Source organism: Channa argus, chromosome 7, assembly GCF_033026475.1.
Source record: "Channa argus isolate prfri chromosome 7, Channa argus male v1.0, whole genome shotgun sequence".
Lineage (NCBI taxonomy): Eukaryota > Metazoa > Chordata > Actinopteri > Anabantiformes > Channidae > Channa > Channa argus.
In genome coordinates, this window is record NC_090203.1 from 11,235,726 (window position 1) to 11,260,341 (window position 24,616).

At 40.7% G+C, this 24,616-nt stretch overlaps 1 protein-coding gene across 5 annotated transcripts; it reads right to left on the reverse strand.

Moving 5' to 3' along the window:
- Nucleotides 1–1,975: 1,975 nt before the first annotated feature.
- On the reverse strand, nt 1,976–23,858 carry zbtb7b (zinc finger and BTB domain containing 7B). Of its 5 annotated transcripts, none has more exons than XM_067509213.1 (4): nt 23,287–23,858; nt 21,436–21,536; nt 5,125–6,197; nt 1,976–5,013 (listed from the first exon to the last, which is right to left on the reverse strand). In XM_067509213.1, exons 3-4 carry the CDS (start codon nt 6,189–6,191, stop codon nt 4,383–4,385), a joined length of 1,698 nt encoding a protein of 565 aa, XP_067365314.1. In that variant the 5' UTR covers nt 6,192–6,197; nt 21,436–21,536; nt 23,287–23,858; the 3' UTR covers nt 1,976–4,382. The 5 variants fall into 5 exon arrangements, with proteins under 5 accessions (XP_067365314.1, XP_067365311.1, XP_067365315.1 ...); XM_067509210.1 differs by having other exon boundaries at nt 21,429–21,536; nt 23,287–23,857; XM_067509214.1 differs by lacking the exon at nt 23,287–23,858 and adding an exon at nt 22,183–22,662.
- Between the last annotated feature and the right edge of the window lie 758 nt (nt 23,859–24,616).

Here is a 24,616-nt window from a genome sequence, read left to right on the forward strand (position 1 = left end):
ATTCACACACACACCAATGGTGGTGGCTGTCAAGATAGGTGCTCACCTGACCCACTGGGAGCAACTTGGGGTTGAGTGTCCAAGGACCCTTCAATACATAGGCAGGAGGGACCAGGAATTGAACCACTGACCCTTTGGTCCATGGACAACTGCCTTGCCAACTGAGCTACAGTTGGCTACTGAAAGATCATAAAGATATATTATGAACAAATTATTTTAGTTCCAAAATATCCCTATTTACTCAATTAATATCAGGTTTTACCAGTAAATTAAAATGTCTTTTACATACTTTGGTCCTGCTTATTGGAATAAAAGCAGGACCTGACCTGAGAACATTAACTACAGTTTCCGTATGTAAAAGCCTAAAACTTTTCTGTTCTGTCAGGCATATCAGTGACTTATGAACAATGTATATGTGATTGCTACATGTTGTGCTGTTGTTTGTTACTTGGCCTTTGTTTTGGAGATGAATTACACTTGGTAGACATGACATTGCTTTATCCTGGGAAGCACCACTCCTGTGTTTTTGCCTTATCTGCTCTGGTGGTCTAAGGGTGCTGTGGTGCAGATTTTAAAGCCCATTGAAGCAAATACAAGAAGATGTTTTTGACCCTATTACATCAACCAATTTGCTTTAAAGCTGATATAAAGTGGTATACAAATAAAACTGACTTGATAGTGAGTCTATAATATTTTTGTTTTCATTTTCTAAACAATGTTCCTGTTTTAATACTTAAAAAATACCCTACTTTATATATGCTGGTATTACAGAACGATTATCAATGTTAAAAGACTCTCAACGCAAAGAAAGGTCCATTAACAAACAGTAAAATCATATTTAAAAATGTCATTAACATGCGTGTGTGTGATTGCGTGGGTGAAGTTTCGTTCTATATGATTTACTTATTTAACTGTCAAACACCTTGCATGTATGTACTTGCCCGCAGACCTGGATCCACTGAGGTTTCCTCTGCAGCATGATTTGCAGTGCGAGTGCAGGCCTACCTGTGGCTGTGCTGCAGAGCTGTAGGTCAGACGCGGAGCGACCTGACGCGCCACAGCGGCTCACAGCATCCGCCGAGGCAGCATCCTGCAGGTGAATCATGACAAACACCTCTACTGCACTTTAACCTGTTTTATTCCCTTGAGATTTTTTTTTCTTCCGAGGCTCCTCACACAGCCAACCCTGGTTCTGAAACCCCCCGCGGATGAGGGAGTTGCAGTGTGAACCTGCTGCTGGTTCATCTTAATTAAACTAAGAGGATTATCTAACTATAACGTCACGTTATATCCCAGCTGCCCTTACGGCGCCTACAGGTACACGGTTTTTCACACACACGCATCATTAAGAGGCTTTGTGCACAATTTAAGGGATTGCAAAGGGATTGTTCATGTAAAACCATTCAATCCATCCAAGACCAAATATAAGGTTTTCTTTGTTAAATTTTTTTGTTTAAATCATTATATTGACTGATAGTAACTAAATATTTTTTAAGTCTTAAATAATATCAGCAGCAGCAATGAAAACCATCATTATCCAGGCTCACACATAGTAGAAGTACCCAATCGGTATTCAAGAAAAAGTACAAGTATCCAAATTTTATTCAATGCTGTTGATAGCATAAATCTACAAGTTCAATGCAGAATGTATGTAATGAAAAAAGTGGTAAATTCCTGACTCATTATGACTCATTCCTGATTCATTCATTATGTCTGTACCCTGAATGTGTGTCTGCAAAGTAACTTGTAAAAAACTGTCAAATAAAGTCATGGACTTCAAAGTACAATATTTGCGTCTGGATTGTAGTAGAGTAAAACTAAACGTAATATGAAATGGACATTAACAAGTAAACTTTAAGTACCTCAAAATTCTGCATGTACAGTACTTAAGTAAATGTACTTGTTTACCACCTCTGGCTCTAGTAAGTAAAGCCTCAAACTGTTGTTTTGTAAAGATTAAACGACCACAAAAAGACAAGCTTAGATATCTTTATTTTTTTTTACATTATCTGAAACAAATGATGGGAAAATGTATTCATATCTCTGAGAAAGTTCCACTATAAACTGAAAGACAAAAATGTATCCCTGATAGCGGGGTCTCTACTCATACCTGACCCCATGTCCCTTCACCGAAGCCAAGAAAACAAACCGCTCACATAGAAACATACAGTTCACAGCTGGCATCAGTTAACCCTCATTCATTCACAAAGCTCTGACTGGGAACGTCGACACCCTTCATGAACAGGAACAACTGCCACACTGTTTCCAGTAGGACTGGTTCCTGTAAGGCCAGGAGTTTACCATCATTTCTATTATTTTCCCTTTTTTTAAGTTCACAATGGGTTTGAATCATTTCGTCTTTAAACATCAAGTGATATATAATACAAAATCTACAAAAATCAGTTGTTTAGAAACCACTGACCTTACATGTACACAGAGAGTGTCAATCACCCTACAGCACCAAACAATTTCTTCCCATTTTATATTCTGTATAATCACTTAGTGCATTGCTCAAGATTTCCTGAGAATAGTTGCAGCACAAAAAAAAAAAAAAAATTAAAAAACTAAGGCAACTTCATCCCAATATATATTATATTTGATTATAACTCTGTGCTAATATGCAGGAGGAAGAGTATTCAAGGTATGCTCGATTTAAAGAAGTACTGTCTATTTTAATCACAATCTTAAATGGTACCGAGTGAGTTAATGGACTAGATATTAAAGGTCAGAAAAAAAAAGCTTGAAGCTCTCAAATCTTATAGTGCAAATAAACTTGGAAAATAATTTGTTACACAACAAGGAGCGGATAGTTCACACACAGCCAGACCAGCACAACTGCTACAGCAGGTTCTGACTACATGGGTTTCCAGAGAAATAGAAATAAAAAGATAACTGCTGTTCTTTTAAAGCCTAAATGACTGCATTTAGCCCTGCGACAGCCCTTAATGTACTGTTCTGTGAAGAGCACGGGTGAAACTAAAAAAAGATACTTAAACTTAAAAAGATAAAAGCCCCTTTTAACACAGAGGTGGCTGATCTATCAAGAACTGCCATGCAGTAATAATGTGATACAGTACTATACAGTTTGTGTTGAATCAACAGCAGTAAAGCATCTGAAAATGTCAAACGTCATTTTCTGTTTTGGTTCCAGTTAACATATTTTAAAGCCCCGGACGACTTCTTTGCTCTGTTCCCTTCTCTTTACCCCGGAGGATGGAATGTGCCTTTGTTATTGCAGTACCTGACGGGGTTAAATGTGCAAAGAATGCATTTGAGGAAGAATCTCCAAAAGAAGACACGCTGCCTGTAAAAATGCATTTAAGTACGCGGAGATGTTTTAGAGCAAAGTACAGTAGCTTCTTACAAGACTTGAAGTGGACCATACTTCTGTGTTCAACTCTGGATTTGGTCTCGCAAAAGAGTTTTAGCTGAAGAGCAGTAATAAATAACAATAAATAAATAAATACAGGAAGAAACAGGGCAAGCTACCTCATTTATCCCATCACCTTGCCCCTTTGCAATTTGCTTTCAAACAAGAAACCCAAATGAGTGCATTGGAAGACTGAAATCCACAGACTGGGAAAAGAAAAACTCTCTTCAACATTAATCAGCATCAACTCATTGACCCAGACTTTGGCAGTCTCTTTTGGTCAGGCATTTAACTCAGAGCTCTGTAGCTCTGATTCTTTCTCATGGCTATGTAAGCGGTTGGGAAGAAATCTCTCTTCAAACCCAACATTGGCTACAATTCACATCGGTCTTCTCCTATTTAAGATTTAAGAATAAAGTAAAACTAAAATCTTTGGTTCACAAACCAAATTAAAGCAAAGACTCTACCACTAATAAGAAACCATACAAAGTCTGTTATGGCTTACAACGCACAGAAAAAGTTTGAATCATTAGACTGCATTTCCACTGATAGCCACCAGAGGACAGTGGGCACAGCTCATTCTTGAGATCCAGGTGATAGGACTTCTGAATCCTAGCATCACGTTGTAACTAAAACATGCATCTTCAAACATCCCTCCATTCTGCAGCTTTAGATTTTAGTTTGCATAGTGAAAAGCCTCCCAGCAACCACACACTCAACACAAGCATGTCCACCTAGAAAAATAAAACAGCTCCAACTTAAAATACATAAAATTAAACAGCAACTGCAAAATAAAAATGAAAAGTTAAATCATATGCCAAAAGCCAGAAGACAAACATTTAAAATATCAGAAAGACCCGTTTTCCTTTGTTTTTCTCAATATCTTTTTTGTCATAAGCGCTCTGTTAAGGAGCAGTAGGTCATTAGTCCAGCCACCTGAGGAGATTTTTTTTTTTACTGTGGACGCGTCATCACACAAACACACACATATATACAAAAACTTTTTTTCTAATTATTCCTCTTCCTCTGCTTTATCTTGACCAATTACTTCTTCCTCATCATCTACCCATCGGTCACGCTGCAAAGCTGGTGAGTGGGTTTCTCCTGGATCTTCTTCCTCCATTTCCCTGCCCCCTCGCAACTCTAGCCCTCGAAGAAAGAACTCCGAGTACTCAGCCAGCCTGTGAGACCTGAGTTGGGCCAGAGCCTGAAGGGTGAGAGACCGGTCCCTCTCGACGTCACCTGGAAACATCACTGGAGGGCCCGCGCCAGACCCACCCCCGCCCTCAAGCACCGAGGGGGTGAGGAATGCAGAGGACTGGGCTTGTAAGGACAAAGCCTCCAGAAGGTTGGACTGCTCCCTCCTGCTTCCATCCACTCTCCCATCCTCCACGAGCTCAGGCCCATGCCTGGGCCGGCGTGTGCGCAGCTCCAGGCAGCTGTGTCCCTTGCGGTGACGCTGGAGGTGGTCCTCTCTAGCAAAGGCTTTGTGGCAAAGCGGGCACTCAAACGGCCGTGCGCCACTATGGAGGGACAGGTGGTTCTTCAGGTCGTATGAGTGGAGAAACCGGGCAGGGCAATGGGGACATGGGTAAGGGCGCTCACCGGTGTGTTTCCTCATGTGGATCTTCAACTTGTCATTCCTGAAGTAGAGGGAGAAGGAAAGAGCAACAGAAGCAAAGCGTGATTCAAAAATATTTAAAATCAGGCCACAATGAATGTAGTTTTGTACATATTTAAAGAGATTTCTGTACCGTGTGAAGCGAACTCCACAGGCCGAGCACTGAAAGGGCTTCTCTCCAGTGTGTGTCCTCATGTGTCGTGGCAGTTTTCCTGCTCCATGGATGATCTTCTGACAGACGGGGCACTGCTGGGGCGTCTGAGACTTCCTCTTCCTACCCCCTCCTGCTGCTGATGCTACTGCTCCTCGATCAGCTACCGAGGTAGGCATGGAGGTGCTTCCCATCAACATACCATCATCACCAAAACTCTCCATGTCATCGTCCTCTGACAGCTTGTCATTCGAGGGTGGGCCAGGATGGGGGTGGGCCACATTGCGACGCTCATTCAGCCAATGATGGAGTCGTCCATTAGGTGTGGCCCCTCTTCCTGGTTCTCTAATTGCTCTGGGATCTCCATTCTGTCCAGATCTGAGGCAAAGTTCCTCCTGTTCGGGGCTGGGAGGCTGTGTAGATGGCAGGGAGCGGAGACTGTCAGATGCAGGTGAAGGGTGTGAGGCAGGGGAAGCGTGAGAAGGGTTCAAAACAGAGTTGATGTGATGCGACTCAACTTTTTTCACTCTCTTTTTGTCCGTTTTTCTTCTGGACCCCTTCTCTAACCCGATCTCTCCCCCCGCCATCCTTACAGTAGCTAGGTGTTGTGCTCTCTGCACTTCTGCTGTCTCCCCCTCTGTCTCTGCAGTCTCCCCCAGAATGTCTCTGCATGCATCAGCCACACATTGGATGCCCAGAAGCTGAGCTCCTCGCAGCACATCTCTCATCCCAGAGCTAGGGATGGTCAGTGTGGCAGTGTAGGCAAACTCCAGCAGAGCATCCAAGGCATCAGGTGCCACACAGTCCAGCTGGCAAACACTAAAGCCTCCTCCACCCTCACCACCCCCCTCCTCTGTCCCAAAAAGCCGGCGGAAGTAGAGACTGACAGCAGCCATGACAGAGCGGTGAGTTGGGTAGCGTGCCCCACGGGACGTAAGGGTGAGGTCACACAAGAGCCCTGTCCTCCTCTGATCATTGAGGTGGGACAAAAGCTCATTGCTGTGCTCCGGGAAGGGGATCCCAATCAGACCGTCCTCTCCTGGAGACATTGCCACCTGCGTTAAGAAGAGTCAGATCAAGTCAGTGGAGGGCCTGAGGAATTATAGCTCAAGCCAAAAGGTAAAAATTGAACTTCTGATGAAATCAGAATTTAACAATAATATTTTTTTTGGCAGTTCTCAGGACTGAGGGACAATCCATTCTCTATTTCAGAAAGCCAAACTCAAACATCCCAAAAATAAATCTTTAGTAGCGTGACGCACATAAGGATTTCTATTTCATGTGAGGGTCAATTTAAACCAGGCTCAGTATCCTCCCCTCCTTGTACCTCTGTCCAAATAAGTAAATCTGGACGTGGCAATTATGGATTGTGAGATGATGGGTTGGGCCATTAGAGGAAGAATGCAATGAAGATACAGACTTAGTGAGCGTGAAACAATATACAATTACAATAAAAAGTGAGTGAACCATTTGTGATTTCCTGGTTTTCTGCATAAATTGGTCATAAAGTGTAATCTGATCTTTAACAAATTCACACACATCAACAAACACAATATTTTTACTGATAAAACACTAACAGTTGTAATCTTTCATGTCTTTATTGACCACAACTATTAGACATACAAAGTTATAAAGGAAAAATTAATTAATTAATTACTTTTTAAACCACTTTTGGCAGCCACAACATTAATAAATGCTTCCTGTAGCAGTGGGTTAGACCTGCACAACATTCGGGAGGAATTTTGGATCATTCTTCCTTATAAAACTGCTTCAGCTTGGCTGTGTTTTTAGGACGTCTGACGTGTGAACGACTCTCTTGAAGACTTTCCACAACTGACTGGGCCACTTCAAAAGGCAGATTGTGTGTCTTTGAACAATTTCTGCTTTAGGTCATTGTCCTGCTCCATCACCCAGCTTCTTCTAAGCTTCAGTTTGTGATCAGTCACTCTGACATTATCCTCTGGGATTCCATGATAAAAACTTGGGAGTTCATTTTTCCGTCCATATGAGGGAGGGAAAGATCCAGAGGCAGCAAAGCAGCTGCAAATCATTCAACTCCCTTTAGTGTACTTCATTGCTGAGATGATCTTTTTTGTTAGTGTGCTGTTCACTCTTTACACCACAATAGTGTTGTGTGCTCTTCCCAAACAAGTCTAACTTGGCTTCATCTGTCCGCAAGACATTTTCCAGTAGTGTTGTATGATGTACATAATAGTCTTTAACAAACCACAGGTGCTATAATGTTGTTTTTTCCTCTATGGTGTCCTGCCATGGATGCCATGACTGTTCAATGTTTTCTGTAACTCATGAACAGAGATCTAAACCAACTCCAATAAATTCTTCAAGTCTTTTGCTGTTACCCTCAAGTTGCTGCTAACGAACTTCAGCTTATTGACAAACTCTAATCTTTGTTCTTTTGTACTCGTGGGCTTTCTATGCTATGGCTTTGAAGTGATCTTGGATGGGGCCCCATCTCTATGGTGAGTGGCCATAGCACCAAATTGTCTCCATTTCAAGACAATAATTCTAATTTTGGACTGATAAATATCTAAACTCGTTGAGATTACTCTGTAACTCTTTCCAGCTATATGCAAATGAATAACTCTTGATCATAGGTCCTCTGAGATCACTTTTTTGCAAGGCATGGTTCACAAAAGCTGTTTTTGCCATGTTTAAATAAGTCAAGCTGTCTCTATACCACACTGCTACTCTCATTTCATTGATTTCAATCTAGGTGTTTTAACACCTGACTCAATTTGAGGTTTAATGTCATCAGAAGTGTGTTGCTATTACTTTTTCCATCATCACTTTGTATGTTTAAAGTGATATTGACTGTTTGTGTTTTATCCGGTTAAATATATAGTAAATACCATGTTTTTATATCTGTGACTTTGGTGAACATCAGATCACATTCATTGCGGAAAAACAGTAAATCCCATACTTTTTTTGGACGCTTTAAAAGCAAGCGAGCGAAGACATGGTCACTGGAGCAGCAAGGAGTAAAAATTAATCTGATCGATAACGCTGACTTAGAATGGCTGCAGGATTATGCAATATACTGAAGGTGTGGTAACCAAAGGGCAGTAGGTTAATTCCTGTTTGAAACCTTTATAGCATTAGCCATTTGATTAAAATACCTGGAGAAGAAAAGAGACGGACTAATGGAAGAGAAGAAAGAAAAGCAAGTAAGGGAGAGGGAGGAAGTGACAGGCTAGAGTGGGTGAAAGGGGGGAGTACCAGTAAAAGAATGAGGAAGGAAAAAACAGCTAGAGAAGAAATACAGCCTTTAATAAATGTACGTGACTTAAAAAACTGTATGTGCAACACATACAATACAGTCTTTTGTTTTGTTTTTTTATTTTATTTTGGATTGATATTTATCTACGCAGACGTACGAGCTATGGGTTAAAAATAATCTCAAATAATGACAACTTTCTTTATCTCACTTTATGAGATGTAACGAGGCCTGCTGGTAATAAGACCCAACAGCTCCCTTCTTTGGCTCCCTAAGCTCGCACCTCACCCTGTCCCACACTATAGCTACAACAATACCTCTCACACACCTGAGCAGACCAGATTTTCCACAAACAACTCACTCTCCTGATCTCCCGTCCCTGCCCTTCATCTCCCTCCCATAGCAACTGGCAGCCCCCTGGCCATCCAATAATAGAGTTCACACAGTGCCCAGAGGGCTCTGCACAACGATAGTACATCCACCTGACTAACCAGCTCCAAAACACACCCTATTAAATACACAGTCACAGGGCCGTGCGCACACACACACACACAAACACACTGCGTGCCAATCCATGGCTCCCCCCACCCACTATTGTTAGATTTAACCTGTTATGTGATGATCTTAACACCAGCCTATTTAAAACACACAAATGTACTCCACCCATACAACTAAAAAAGTTGAACCATCTATAGAAATTCTTCAAGGACTCACCAGCACTTTTTTAACCTTCCGATCAGTCAAATCGATATCAAACCTTCACATTTCAGTTAGTACCCAGAGGTTAAATCTAAACGATAACCCTACCTTCACCATCTTTATGGGCATGGGCACAGTCAGCTGGAGGGGAGGCAGCGTGTGTCTCATGGCTTCCATCTTTTTGCCTTTATAATTCTTCTTCCTCGCTTTCCTTCTCTCTCTCTCTCTTTGAAAACAACTTTTCTGTTTCCTTTTACCCTCAGATGTGTAACTTAAAGGTCTGATCTCTTTGTCAGAACTTGGGGTTAAGCATTCATCCTTGGGGATGTCTTCTTTCACACATTCTGTCACTCACTCTCCTTCCTGTTGTATCAAACGAGGGTGCACGCTGACGAAGACAGATTTAGAGATACCCCTCCCCCCTAAGTCGCCTACGCGCCCCCTCTCTCCAAAACCCAACGGCCCATTTTCCGAACACTTTCCGATAAACATGATCTCCTCTGCGACCTCTCCCCGTTCAGAAGAAGGCAAACAGGTGGATGGGTAGCAGTGCCTGTGTAAGGTCATGGCAGGACGATCAGGTAGAATAAATAACCTTCAGGCTTCAGACCATGCACATTAGCTGAACTGGTTTGGCAGGAAGGAAACACGCACATGCAACCAAAACACATCAGAAATAGCAATATTTTTTAGTCAACTCAAAGAATGTCAGAGTTGAACCATGTAAAAACCAAAATCATATTGTACTTGTGAGTCATTTTACACCAAGGAACAAACATTCAGGTAGGTGCAATATGAGAGATAAACCATAATACAGCTAACTACAGACAAAAGCTGGTGCAGAAGCTCTTCCTCAGAAGCCAAAGCATGCTAAACATCTCTGACTGTTTTGGATAAAATCAAACCACAGCATCTACAATACGTATTTAGAGTCATTTTTCAAGCCAATGCAGTTTTAATAAGTATATTTTGTGCTTGAAGCAACAACAGCAATGGCAGCAGCATATGGGGTGACCGCTGATACAGAACAGTGAGGAAGTTTTGTTTTGCTCACAGACACACAATTTTTTTTATTTTAATTTACGTCATACTAGTGCTGTAATAACAAGTTCATTAATTCATTAGTCAACACACAAACTCGTTTTTATAATGAGTGAATCATTTAAGATAACATTTGCAGCAAAGATGACAAACATTCAGTTTCTCAAATGTAAAGATTTGCACATTACCTCAGGCTTTGATAACTTTACAGTAACCTTTTTGGTCTTTTTTGTTTTTATTTAAAGGCCAAACTTTTACTGAACAAAATAATTTCTAAGTGAATCAACAATCCAATTAGTTACACCCCTACATTGTACACACAAAAGTAATAATTCTTTCCTTAATATGATCATGGGTGGAAAGAAAATCCACTTAATACCAAGTCTCTGCAGGACAAAGTGAAAATGCATCACTGGTCCTTGTATATGCAGTTTGTCCTTTTGAAAGCAGACGTGACAACAGACCCAAGTGTCATATTTAACTATCACTTTCACAGATAATCATTGTTTAAATGCATCTATTATTAAAATAATTATGTTCATAAATACACAACAAATCATGTTGTGCCAAGTTTCTGAAAAGCCCTCAAGCCCTCACTAAAACCCTAAAAAACTGAAATATTTAGCGAACAGTGCAGAAAAATGAGACACAAAGAGGTTTTAGGAGGAGCACACAACAACGCATATTAAATTTCCGGCGCAGGGGAGCGAAAAAAAAAAAAAAAGCATCATGGGTGGTTGGTGGTTCGAGCTTGTTATTTTAGGCATATTCCTTAGAACAAAGACGTGTTCGGAAAATAGTAAGACTGCAACAATTGCAGTGATTCCCATAAATTTTCAATATATGTATGTCTCTGACTCATTTAATACTGAGACATCCTCACACACACATACAAAATGCAAACTGTTTGTATCCCCCTTCTCCTTTATTGTTACCTTGTTTCTGTTTTTGTTGTTAACCAAGGACATGTCTGCATAAGTTGCTGAATCGTGCACCACACTGTCACTAATGAGAACAGCCCATGGTCCCATACCATACCACAAACACACTGTGTTTTGCAAACAAAATAATGTCACCAGCATGTGTTCAACTATTATCATAAATCATAATTACTGCCATTTTAGGTTTACTCATGTTCATTTAGCTCAGTAGCTTTAAAGTTAAATGACTGATATCACTGTTTGCTTTTAGGTGTGATACTTGTCTCTTTAATTCTTGCCAAAACATAAAAACCACAAAAAAATGCTTAATAAAAAGCATTTTACCTCTCTAAATCTGCCATATTCTCACTTTTTCCTGCTCCTAATGCTACAGATGTTGTTATCCTTCCAACAATGGTCTCTTATCTCTTTCTTTGTTTTTTGCTCTCACCTCCTACTCTTTGTCGACGGTGGAGGAATTCACCTCCTCTGCAACTCTACGGTTTCCTCATCCCTTGCTTTCATTATGTACACCCTCTTCCTCTCTCTTTAAAAAGTGAAGATTACTTTGTTAGTTAAAAAATGACATTGATCATATTGCTGTAATTCTAATGTTTTTTTTCTTAAACTGACATAAATCACATTGTCATAAATCTTAAGCCACGGCCAGACGGTAAAATAAAGATAAAATAAAACACGCTATTGAAAAAAATCCACCGAGGATTCGTTTTTACTGACGAGGAAATGGAAACTTAGATCCCCCATTGCTGTCCACTAACACTAAGCAGTTCATCTCTAAAAAGAGAGAGAGAGAGAGAGAGAGAGAGAGAGAGAGAGAGAGAGAGAGAGAGAGTTAAAGAGAGAGAGTTAAAGAGAGAGAGAAAAAAAAAAAGAGAGAGAAAATAGTTTGTGTGAAGGCCAGGAAAATGACAGCATTAGCCAACAACCAGACAAATAATTTCTCTTCTGTTTATCAATAGTATAACCTGCTTGAAATCCACTATACTATAAAATCTCGCTACACACACAACCACACACACATGACTGTGTGATGAATGGAACTAGAACTGTTGGTATTATTTTTGTAGCTCTTATTTTCCATTAAAGGCTGTAAGTTTTCCCAGTCCACCTCAATTATATCAGGCTCCGGCACTAAGGAGGAAAATATGACTTTATACTATTCACAGAAAACTGTGGCTGAGAGGGAGAAGGAGAAAAGCTTTTATGAATTCTGATGTCAGATGTTTTCCAAAGTGCCTGTGTGTGTGTTTGTGTGTTAGTTAATGAAAGCCTGTATGGTTGGTTGCATGTGGAGTAATGGCTTTCTTAGTGTACGCACTATTTAAATGACTGAAGGGCAAGAATATGGACGCTCACTCAGTCATACATTAATATTAAACAAATAGTAGAAGAACAACGTTTAAAAAGTGCACTTAAAATGTAGCAAAAATTTAAGTTTGAGTGTTTTTATGTCCAAAATGCAATGTTTACAAGCCTATATAGGAGAACATTTCTAAACTAGTAGCAGTTCATATTTAAATTTCACTTATTACAGTGAAATCCTCATAAATACGGAGGCATTGTCCAATCTCTATAGTAAAGGAAATATTCCTGTCATACACAAAGTCACACATCTAGTGTTTTCATTCACATAAAAATGCGGTACGCGAGATGTTGTTCATAACCGCAACAAAACAAATGATGCAAAATAACCACTACTGCACCAAAAAAACAACAAAGCAGGCAAACGCGTGGAAAGTAAAATTCAAGTTCATACCGTTTCTCCTCCACACACTTCTCTTCCTCTTACCACTTTTCTTCTCTGTGACAAACTGATTTTAATGGTTAAGAAAGGCAAAGGTTTCACCCTTTTTACAACTCACTTATTTGGGGTAGTGAGTGGAGTGTGGTACTGGGACACATTCTCTGAGGAGGAGTAGGGGAGGAGGAAAGGGGGATGAGAAGACATGAGAGTACACACTTGTCTGCCAAACCAAAGCTGCTGCTTTCAGCCTAGCAGAGAACACTCACAGGACAATCTGAGCGCAAAAACGTCACACGGAAACAACACAAGTCCAAAGCTTCACAAAAACACTGGCCACACGCTCCACAGACACATTCAGGCCTTCTAATAATTCAGCTCATCTCTGTTGCTGGTGATAAAACAGGAGCTCCACCTGCTCTGCGTCCCAACAGTTCCCTCTTGACTCAATATTTGCATCCCACCAGGAGATATAAAAACAGACGCCACCAGGTAGAATTTGAATCGCCATTTGAATTTGTCAAAGACAAGACTTGAGTTACTATCATGATAATTAGAATGATTGCACCCTGCCATGGCTGAAGCAGGAATACAAGCAACATAAGAGTAGTTCAGATGGTGCTGCCTTTTATTCAAGAAAGCTCCTGCTAACAAGCCCTCTTCTGTCTTTACTGTAACTGGGGCATTATGGTCTGTGTGTGTGTGTGTATGTGTGTGTGTGTGTGTGTGTGTGTGTGTGTCTGTGTGCGCACGCATGCGTACATTGTGGTCTTAGTTCCAAGAACACATTACATTATTAATTTGGCTGGCAGAGCAGAGGCCCTTATCCCCTTGCCCTCCCACACCACAACACTCCTGCCAGCTACAACAGCGGCCAGTTTGCATGCCAAACCTGAACACCAGTGTGAATCTGCTGCAGGATTATCAGCTTATCAACACATGAGACAAGACATTTCACTGCACATATACGTTCTGTCCCATCATACCAACGTCTGCCCTGCAGTTATGTAAAGGCAATTATCTTTTTCTCTTATGTGACAGTTGGGAAACACGTAACAAGATATCAGTTGCAATTTTACACAGCTAGAACAGTCAATAAAAGCATAATAAATATTAGACTGTAACTGTTTTGGACCTAACTTTTACCAATTAATAAAATTTTCTTGTAAAATGAAACTAAAATGAAACTACTATATATATATATATATATATATATATATATATATATATATATATATATATATATATATATATATATATATACATATATATACATATACATATGTATGTATGTGTGTGTGTGTAAAAACAAACACAAATTCAAACCATTTTATAAATCATTTTTCCCCTTTTAAATTTCTGAACAAACACCGTGTAAAGCAGTCTGAAACTGGTGATTCAATATAATACCAAAATGATTTCCCCAAAATATGAATAAAAATATTTTTAGTGCTACTTTTTTCAGATATGAGTGTAATGTGCAGCATTTCTGCAGTATGTTACAGTGAAAGGAGGAGAGAGCAGGAGCAGGAAAAGAAATCAATCTGAGGTTGGAAAGAGGAAAACTGACTGAAATTTGAGAAGAGACAACAAAAAGAACATGAGGGAGGTATGTTTTCTAAAAACACACATGTTCTTAGAAATCCGACCAGCAAAAAGAGGGTATGGGGGAGGAGAAACACATGAGAGTGAGTGAATGGGGAGTGGGTGTAGAGATAATCTGAAAGATAAAGCAGAGAAGAGGGGAGGTAAAGACAGGAAAATCTAGTCCTGGCCTCGAACAATCTGTGTTAGCGAGGAGACATGAAACAAGAGTAGAGAGAGTTAAGTTACAAGGGGAGAGGAAGGGGGAGACAGAAAAAGAGAAGGGAGAGGAGCTGTGACATTACTGGGAGATAAAGAGAGCAATCGAGCAGGAGGTGAATACATGCACGCTGCCACAGGAAGTAGCAAGAGTCCTTGCAGGTGTGTGTGTGTGTGTGTGTGTTCAGATGTCTGAGGGAGAGATGTGGTAGCAGCCACCTCTATCATTAGCATCACCAAAAGGGAGTTTCACCCTAAGATGGAGAACACACACAGATGTGAAAGAAAAGGCATGCTGACAGAGCGGTTTCACACTCTTCTCTCCCTCTCTCTGAGCTCCTTATCTGGTCAGCACTTTCTACCCCCAAAACTCTACAACTCTGAGCATAAACGCTGGAACGTCAAGGTGTGTGGGCGAATCAGATATTGTATCATGCGTCAATTACTATTAGAAGAGTAGAAGAGAACGTTATTTTTGTGCCTCTGGTTTTAATAATGTTGACATGTCTGGAGGATTTACGTGCGGTGATTGAGCTGAGGAAGACTTCCTCTGATTAAGCTCTACATGAAAAACTATAGTGAAAACAATGAGAGTGAAAAAGTGTCATTACTGTCAAACACATTTTTCAGCCCACTAGCTGTAAGTCAGAGCGGGTGTTTTAAAATGTCGGCCCATGGTGCAGCCAAAGGAAATGTGTTGCTAAAGTAATATAGAGCACAAAGTGCAATAAACCCTGGGCAGAATCAACCTCAAGTTTGGATTTATTTTTATTCAGTATAAGCAAAATTAATAATTTGGATATAACGTTCTAGACTTTTTTGTAAAACACTACCTTGCAAAATATTTACAGTAGAGACAGTTGAAAGGTTCATTAGCAACTTGAAAGTCACATTTCACTCAGACTTTCCATGGAGATGAATATCAGATTCCTTCAAAAGCTGTGCTACAGAAAACATTAAAAGGGACACGTATTTTGTGTGTTGAAATACATTTATAATCTTCTTTCTTTATTTTGATAACGCTATTAATTTAAATACAAAAAAGAGGCCCTTTTAAAGTTATTTTTGTTTTTATAGAACGATAAAGTCTTTATTATTTGTACATAAATGAGTGGATTTCCTAATGTAATAAATATGGTATTTTTAGCCTTCTGATCTGTTGTCAGTTAATACATATAGTATATAGTAAATAGTTTGTATTTTAAAATAGGCTTAAAATAAATGAGGAATTTATAACTTTTCTTCACTTTTTAAGGCCTATACAAATATTTAGTGAGTGTGTGTGTGTGTGTGTGTGCGCGTGTGTTTGTGTGTGTAGAGGAGGCGCTGATCACTTCTAAGGCCACCAATGATATCTTATTCTCCCAATACATGTAACAACTTAATGCATTACGTTACATAACACCTTCAAACACCACACACACTGAAGCAGCAGAAGTGACTGTAAAACCGAATTAACAACTTAACCATAAATTTGAAAATGAAACACTTCATAACAGTAGCACAAGCAAAAATGTTTTAAAGGTTTTTCACCCACAGACACTAAATCAATTCATTTCTTTGCATATTTATGTGTTGATTACTGTAAGCGGACCTGTATGGGCATGTCCGGGTGGGTAAATCTAACCTGTTTGGAAGATACAACTCTATGTGTCTTGCTTACGATTTGCTTCTCAGGTGGAATTTGCTTTTTTGTGTTGTTTTTGGATGGGTATGGAGATCGGGTTGACTTCAAGTGAACTTGCATAATGCAATATCCCACAAAGGAAATAAAAATGTATTCAATATTAATGAAGTTGACTTAAACCAAATAAAAATATCATGCAAGCTGCACAAAGGGTACTGACAATGTTTTTTTTTAAATTAAACACCTTGGACTACACATATGTTTTGATAAGGTCACCTGATCAGACATTTCTTATATCACTGCTGTGGATGTGTGTAGATGTAATTACATTAAATTGCCCCATCACTGGGAGGGTCTTGACAACTGCTGCACTCCCACACGAATGATCTCCCATTTTAGAGGGAGATGTTGCAAAAGCACTGGACACGCACACACACACACACACACACAGACTGACAGAGAGAGAAATGTCGCAAAAATAACTGATCCTGATCAGTTTCCTCTTCCTGTGCTCGACCACTAGAACAGATGTACAGATAAATGGAACTCACACCTAAAAAACAAGCAAAATATTGGCTCTATGGGAGATCAACAATTAAAAAAGGAGGAAAGCACTAATGTTCAGTTCTGAGAAGGCAGAGAGAAGGAAAAAGACAATTAGAGGACATGAGTGAAAGATGTGTCACCTTCCTGAGAGATCAGCTAACAACACAGCAGAGATGCAAAAAGGGGAGGAGACGGTTTGTTTTTACTGTAACTACAATCAATGAATTATATCAGAACTTCAGAATAACTTCTGGGAGGGACTTGCGGTCCAGCTGACTGGTGCAAAACTGCATCTGCTGTTGTGTCAGAAAAGTCAGGAACCAGACAACCACGTAGATGCAAAAATGATGACGGACACAAGGTGAAACTAACGGATAACATCTTTTCCAAATGGATGTCTTACAGCAAAAATCTCATCGCTCACAATTTAAATAGTGAAGGGCTTGTGGGTAGTTCTTTAGCAGAGAAAAAGAAAGAAGTGATGCAAAGACAAATGTATTTTACTACACAAGTTTTTGAAAATCTAAGAACAACCTGATATGTGATGTCCTTTCTGCAACATTTTAATAAGAATTTTAAATATTAACAAATCAAATGTGACTTTATTTTTCCAAAATGAGGATGACATGCACCCATTTGGAATAGAAGCCTCCTTTTTTTGCTGGAGTTCCCCTTTGAACACCATACATGAAAGGGGTCAGTTTCAGGATCAATGACTCCCTTCGTCTGTTCATGTTTGGGTGTTTATTCTCACTTTCCCTGAAGTGTTGTCTCACTGTACCTATTTATGATAACCGCCCGCTCAGTGTGTACAGAAACAATTGTACTGTTACTAGAAGAGCTGAATCATGTTCACTCCGTCAACTCGTAGCTTTTTTTTTCTTCTCTCAAACCATTTTTTTTTAAAGTCTTTACAAGAAGAAGAAGAGTCAGGCCACCTGCTGATTGGTTAACAGGGGGTGGCGTGGGCTGTGAGGCTGGTGGTCGAGAGCGAGGGAGGGCTGTCAAATGCTACAGAAACTCATGACTGAAAAGAGGAAATGGCAGATACATAACTTCCTCTATTGACACAGATCGAGTGGGGGCAAGACTTAACTGTGGCAGCAGCAGACTGGATTACGGACACAGTGTAGACACCCCTGTGAAATTACTGCCTTAATGTGGAGAAACAACTGTCACATATGGTGAAAACAGTCTTTGTCCAGAGTTCAAAGGTTATGGTTTTATGTGCATTTTAAATAAAAGGGATTTCCAGTCATGAAATAGATACATTTCATTTCAACAACTTCATGAAACAATCCCAAAATTTCAATATGTAGTTTTGTATAAGTAAGAACCAGTTTTGTGTCTTGGATAACCGAGATTTGGATTGACAGATGTTGCTCTGAGGTGAAGTACTGTACACCTAAGAAAAGGGGTGAGACACCTTCAATTAGAGGCAAAATGGGAAACCTCCACTTCTTTCAACTCCCATTCTCCCTCCCCCATTCTCTCTCTCTCTCTCTCCCCACCTTCCTCCCACTCAGTCGGTTTGTATGAAACTGAAAGACCCAGGTCTGAAATGGGGGAATTTATATGGGCTTACATGCCCTAATTAAAGCATTTCCTGGAACTGTGTGCTTGTGTATATGTGTGTTTCTATATGCATGCATGAGTTGGGAGTGTGTGCTCCTCGCCTGACAGACCACTCAATGTCACTTCCCCCTACCCATTAGTTCACGGACACATGGTAGTCACCAGTCACACTGCGGCAAAGCAACGATCACATGATTTGTCACAGCAACTTGCCCACCACACACACACACATTCACGTAGCAAACACTTTTTGTAACATTGACTTCAGAGTAACTTTTTATAACGTTTAATAACCAAATATGTGCTGAATTGATTATTAATAGTATGCTGTAAATTTATGTTTTAGCAGGAAAAGGAAGGAGATAAATGCAGATTTGTGGTTGTTTTACAGTTGAAGCGAGTTTTGATTTATTTAGTATATCATTGTGAACGGAATCTGCATCCTAGAGTGTATTAAATCACTGAAATAAGCATATCAAACGTTGCTGCACATGCAATTTATACATAGATTTCAAATGCATTTGTCTGTTCTAGTAGGCAACACTAATGGGAATTAAACCCTTGGGTATAATATCAACACTTTCACATGTAATGTTTCTCTTGTAATGGTATTTTTTACAGTAGTAAGTGTAAGATTTGCATTTTAGGGCAGAGTCTTCACAGTAAGTTGATAATAATTTGAAGTAAGGAATATCAAAAATATGTAATCCATCAGTGTGTTGTTGAGTCTTAACAAAGGGATACAAATAATAAAATACATTTTTGGTTAGATTAATTTGTTATTCAGAAATGTACTAACATCCATGCTAGATTTACAAATTTATGTTTTTCTAGTATTTGAATAATCTTTTTAAAGGTTAGTGTGAAGTTTTACAATTGGTAAATTACAATTGGTTTTTATTGGTATTAAAAGATTGCGTCTAATTTAGCCTACTGTTTTACAACTTTAAAGCTTTTTTTTTTTTAAACCTGTGTTGTTGTGTGTTTATTATCAAACACAATAATGACTATAAATATCACCAGCCTGTTTTAAACACAAGAGTTTATTTTTGGTATCATCCCTGAGACATCTTTAAGAGCCGCCTGCAGCCAACAAACCACAGAGGAGTTAACTTCCAGGTTCCCTATAAAATATTTAACTACTTGACCACTTTATTCAGCTCATATTTTTTCCCCAAGGACAAGGTGCATTTTTAAAAAAACACCACCAACAGAAGCCGCTCCCATCCTTTATTACCACCAGTGCGTATTAGAGGTTTGACCCCCACAACATTATGTTTACAGTGTAAACTGTGTCATAGGAGCAAAAAATACATGACCAGCTCAATAAAACGGATAAAGATTTGGCCGTTCTGGGTGAAGTGTGTCAGGGAAATTAGTCAAGCCCTATTCCAAGTACAGCTAGTATCTCATTTGTGTTACTCAGACACAGGGAGCTGAGTCTGTTTTCAGCCGAACACATTTTCTTCAGGATACTGTGTATGCACAGCTCTGGATATATAATGACATAGTGGCAGTTTTTAAAATTCCAGGTTATAAAATTGGACATACTTTATCTGGTTTGTCGGTTCTGGTTGAAAGAAAAAAACATGACTTCATCAGTTCAGTAAATAACATAATCATGTTCACATTATCCATTTTAGTGCAGGACTTCAACACGTTGAAACTATTTAACAAATGTGACCCTTGATCTTCGTTTATTGTTGCTGGCATTTGATTAAAACCTTTTGCCCGGTTTCCTTGTTGATTTCTGAGCCTGTAGGGGGTGCTGATTAATGTTAACTTAATAGCACAACAGGTAGAAAACAAATCCCGATACATTATGAGACGAATCGCACCAACATGTCACACTGCATTAGCCAGAACCATCCCTGATATTTTAGCTTTTCATACGCACTGAATGAATCCGTTACCAGACCCATCTTAAGACATCAGTTAGCTTCAGACTAAGTTGTTGTTTTGTTGGCATTTTAGCATTTATTTGCAGGGAGATGGCAGATATATGCCAGGCACAGTAATCACTGAGCTACCAGTGTGCTCCTTTTGTTGTCAAAGTCTTGAAAAACTACTAAATTAATTTCCCCACACACTTTTCTCATCCTTAGTTGCAGAAAGCTGCAACCAGAAATGTTTTAATTCGCACCCACTTCACACAGTTTAGAAACCTTTTTTCTTCTGAATCGTTCTTCACAAAACTATTTGTCACTTGTGTGAACAAAGGGGGACAGCACTATGAATGAACTGATAATGAAATGTAAGCACCGTCACCCCTGTAAGACTCACTCTTTACCGGGATTACAGGCTTTTTTTTTGCCTGTCTGTATGTGGGGGTCATATTAAGAGGCCAGCATACTTTGTAAGAAGTGTTTTTCAAGGGTTTATGAAATAGTTTCATAAACCCTCCTGTGCCCACACATTTCAGAAACCTAGAGATGTGACATTCACATCAGTTTCACACAGTTATTGGTCAGCAGTGTGAAGCCTAAACTTCTCTAGCTTTTTTCATTTGTTACACAACTATCTCTTCCACCGACTTGTATCTGTAGCATATTTAAACAACTACCAGAACTATATGATGACCAGTATTTCACCCCACTTTTGAGTGTGGCTGTTCAGAACAAGTATAAATACAACAGCTTTTCTACATGTTCAGACGACACTTCATACGAACTACTCAGATTAAAGCAAGCGGAGTCCTTAGAGTTCAATTGTTTTGACAATTTTTAGTCCCATTGTCTAGAGGCTACAGTGGGACCAAAAAATATATATGTACATACATACACCAATGGAGCATATCATTATAACCACCTGTGCAGTTTAATGCAAATTAATACAGCAGCTCTGCCATGACTTCTACTTTTACAAAGTTATAATTTCTCAGTTGTTAGGTTAAAATTGTCAGAAAAGGTGATAATTTTACTCTCTGTTTATTATTTAGGTCAAATTGGGTAGCAGACTCGATCTGGGGTGCATTATAAGAATAAGTGGTTCTAAAGTGTTGGCCACCTCATTCATTTTAAACACATAAACAAACACAGACACACACACACACACATATACACGATGCTGAATTCCTACCTCCTACCTCCAGTCCATAAACCCACGAGAAGATAGGTGCTTGTTTTCTCCCTCGCCCGTCCCCCTCCTCTTTGGTCCTTTGCTCAGAGGTCGGCAGAGGTCATACACCTGAGGTAAAAGGCAAAGATGCATCAACAATCTGATTTAATGGGAGAGTTCCTCATCCAAAAGGAGTGTGGGACAGCAATATTTTCTTTTCTTTGCTAACATATCCCACGGTTTGATACAGTGCATGTGGACAAACACGCGCACATCTCCCACAGCCATCATATGATGAATCAGATGTAATCTGGGGCGGAGTGTGGGGGGGGACGTCTTGTAAAAAAAAATAAAACAACCACTGATAGAAACTAACTGCTTCCTACTTTGGCTTCTACAGAAAATAGCTTTTTCAACAGTCAGTAGGGTTGGGAAAGCATGCGCACACACACAGGTTGATTACTAACCTACTGTACAGAGGTCAAGGCATGTACAATTTTATAATTTTCACACTTCTTTGAAATATTAAAAAGACATATAATGTCTTTATAAAACTATGTAATGCTGAAGTGTCTGAGGGAAATATGAGCTACAGCAGAGCAGGATGGAGGCCATGCCAGGACCACAGGAACGAGGGAAGAAGATGTCTAATTATATTGAAGACAAAGTTAGTGCAAACAGAGCTGGCATTAAGAATTTATTTCAAAACAGTGATGGCTCTTCCATGTGTGAGGAGCCATCCCAGTATGACAGAGCATCAGAAAAATCCACTCACATGACGGTGGTATGCAACCCTGGCACACAGGGAATAACACAATAAGACAAAAAGAAAAACAAAAACGATTCAGACTTTCTCTTCTCAAAAACGTCAGTCACAAGCTTGGCCACAACTAGAGGCTGTAGACGATGTGTCAGCTTCCCCACTTGAGTCCCTCACAGACAGAGAGGTGAGCCAAATAACTAAAAAAGACTCACCAACACCTGAGCCTAGAAGGTATGAGACATTAACTAAACGCAAGGGCTCCTAAAGATTTAACCAAACAGACTGTGCCCAAGACGGGGAAACCAAACCCAAGCCAGTTGAGCTTGTTAGGCCGGTCTGTCACAGGGGCGAGTCAGCACAGCAACACATCTAACTCTGTAATGACACATACACACACAGACACAAGCCCACTGGTATGACAGCCTCCCCACCCATGTGGTAGGTATAGTAGAAGCCTAACATTACAGCCCGAGCACGTCCTATTGTAACACGGGATAGTGACAGGATTAAATTAAAACACTGGGTGCGCCGTGGGGAGGATGATGAGGATGATAATGATGATTAACAGACCACTGAAGGGAGATCATTTAAGTGCAAGAGGCTAAATCCAATAGCTCCACTGCGCTGCGTGAGCATTGCAGAGGCAGGTGATGTGCGTGAGAGCAGGTTAGGTTTTGGATGTCAGCCGGTGTTCTCGGCTATAATTAGCAGCCGAGTCTCCAGAAACGCACCCGCCGACCCCGCTCTCTCTCTTTCTCTCTCTCTGTCTATCCTTCACCTGGCCGCTGCGCACAGGCGAATACGTCGAACAGCGGCTGCAGCATCTGCTCCGAAAACACACAGCCTGCGTTCCGTTTTGTGCTTTCAGAGGCCAAGTTGAGACGAACTTTGGCTGCGTGTTACAACAGGGAATAAAAGTCGACGGGAGTTACCGAATAGTCCCCGTGACGTGGATAGTCCTCCCGTGACCCCGATCAGAAGGAGGGGGGAGGGAGACTATATGTTGAGACGAGCCTGCGCTGTCATGGCAAACACACATGTCACTTAAATCACAATTTACTTATTGGCGTGTTACGGTTTTCAGTCATTTAGACAGCAGCCGAGTGAAGCAGTTACCTGAGTGCCGGTGTGTCACCTGTCCTGACTCGTCGCCTCCCACCTGACCAGACTCCACACTTCCTGGATTATTGCGTCCCACCCTGCCTACTTCTTCTACTTTTTCTTTTATATCCTCCCAGCTCTTGTATTTATTCTCCACTGGGGGTCACTTCTCCTGTCGTGTCCACCTCGACACTGTGACTTTTATTAATGTCCAAACTATGCGTCGGCGTGTTGCGTGTTGGTCCTCTCTCAGTGCGGACCGCCCGACTCTCTGGGCTGCTATGACCCCCCCCTGTCTATTGCCTCCGCTGGCCCACTCCGACTCCCTGCTCCTCCTTTCTGAGAACCAGGAAGCGGCTTGCCCTACTTACACCCAGTCGCGGATTGGCTCTGGCAGGGCAGGAGAAGAGACCGCCGGGGTGGGCAGGGCACAGGGGAGGGAGGGCCGGCAGGGTGAGGACGGAGGGGGTCCGGCTGTGGTGTGATAGGCCAGAAGCGGTGTCTGTCGCCGCGTAAATGGCGGAGGGAGGAGAGAGGTGGGAAAGTTTGGAGACCCCGGTCATCTTCCTCTCTCCAAGGCGTGTAGAGCAGCGAAAGCTGACAGAAGTCGCCTGGATGCGCTTTCAATCAAATTAGACTCCTCATGACTCAGCAGTATTCTCACTAAAGCCATCAGGAGGTGATGGAGAGATGGGAGGCAGCCTACAACAGGTGCTTGGACCGAGGCCGACAGATGATTCACGATAAACGGAACCAAATATGTTAAATGAAACTGTTTGAGGATGTGTCACATCCAGTGTGAGGGTAGAAAAGGGCAACACTAATGCACCGGGGACTTTTACCAAGACTTGAATAGCTTAAGTGAGAAAGAGAGAGAGAGAAACATATGACCTGCATTCGCGCACAAAAACAGTAGCCAGCGTGTGAGCATTTGTTTCCACACAGAGAAAAGTGAGTCTACAAAAGCCTCGTTTCACTGCGACAACACTCAAACTTTGAACACTTACGTCAGTGCGCACTGTTTGAAGTGGTTGTGTGGATGGGAATCACCTCGCTCTTTTAAATCTCATCCTCGTCAACTGTTGCTCCTGGAGTTTGTGCTGGTGGGTTTTGAAGACAGGGTGCAGGAAGTCTATATATAATTTTGCGGTGAGCTCAGCCAGCCCACCCATTACCACCGCCCCCTAACCTTAAATCTCTGCATGTTCTGCGGTTATACCACCAGACAAAAGCTACATGTGCACCATATGTTCCATAAATGCAACTTATTATCCATGTTAGCTATTTTTTAAGCTGTGGTTGTCAACCTGGGGTCGAGACTCATTTAGTGTGCGCAAGACAAGTG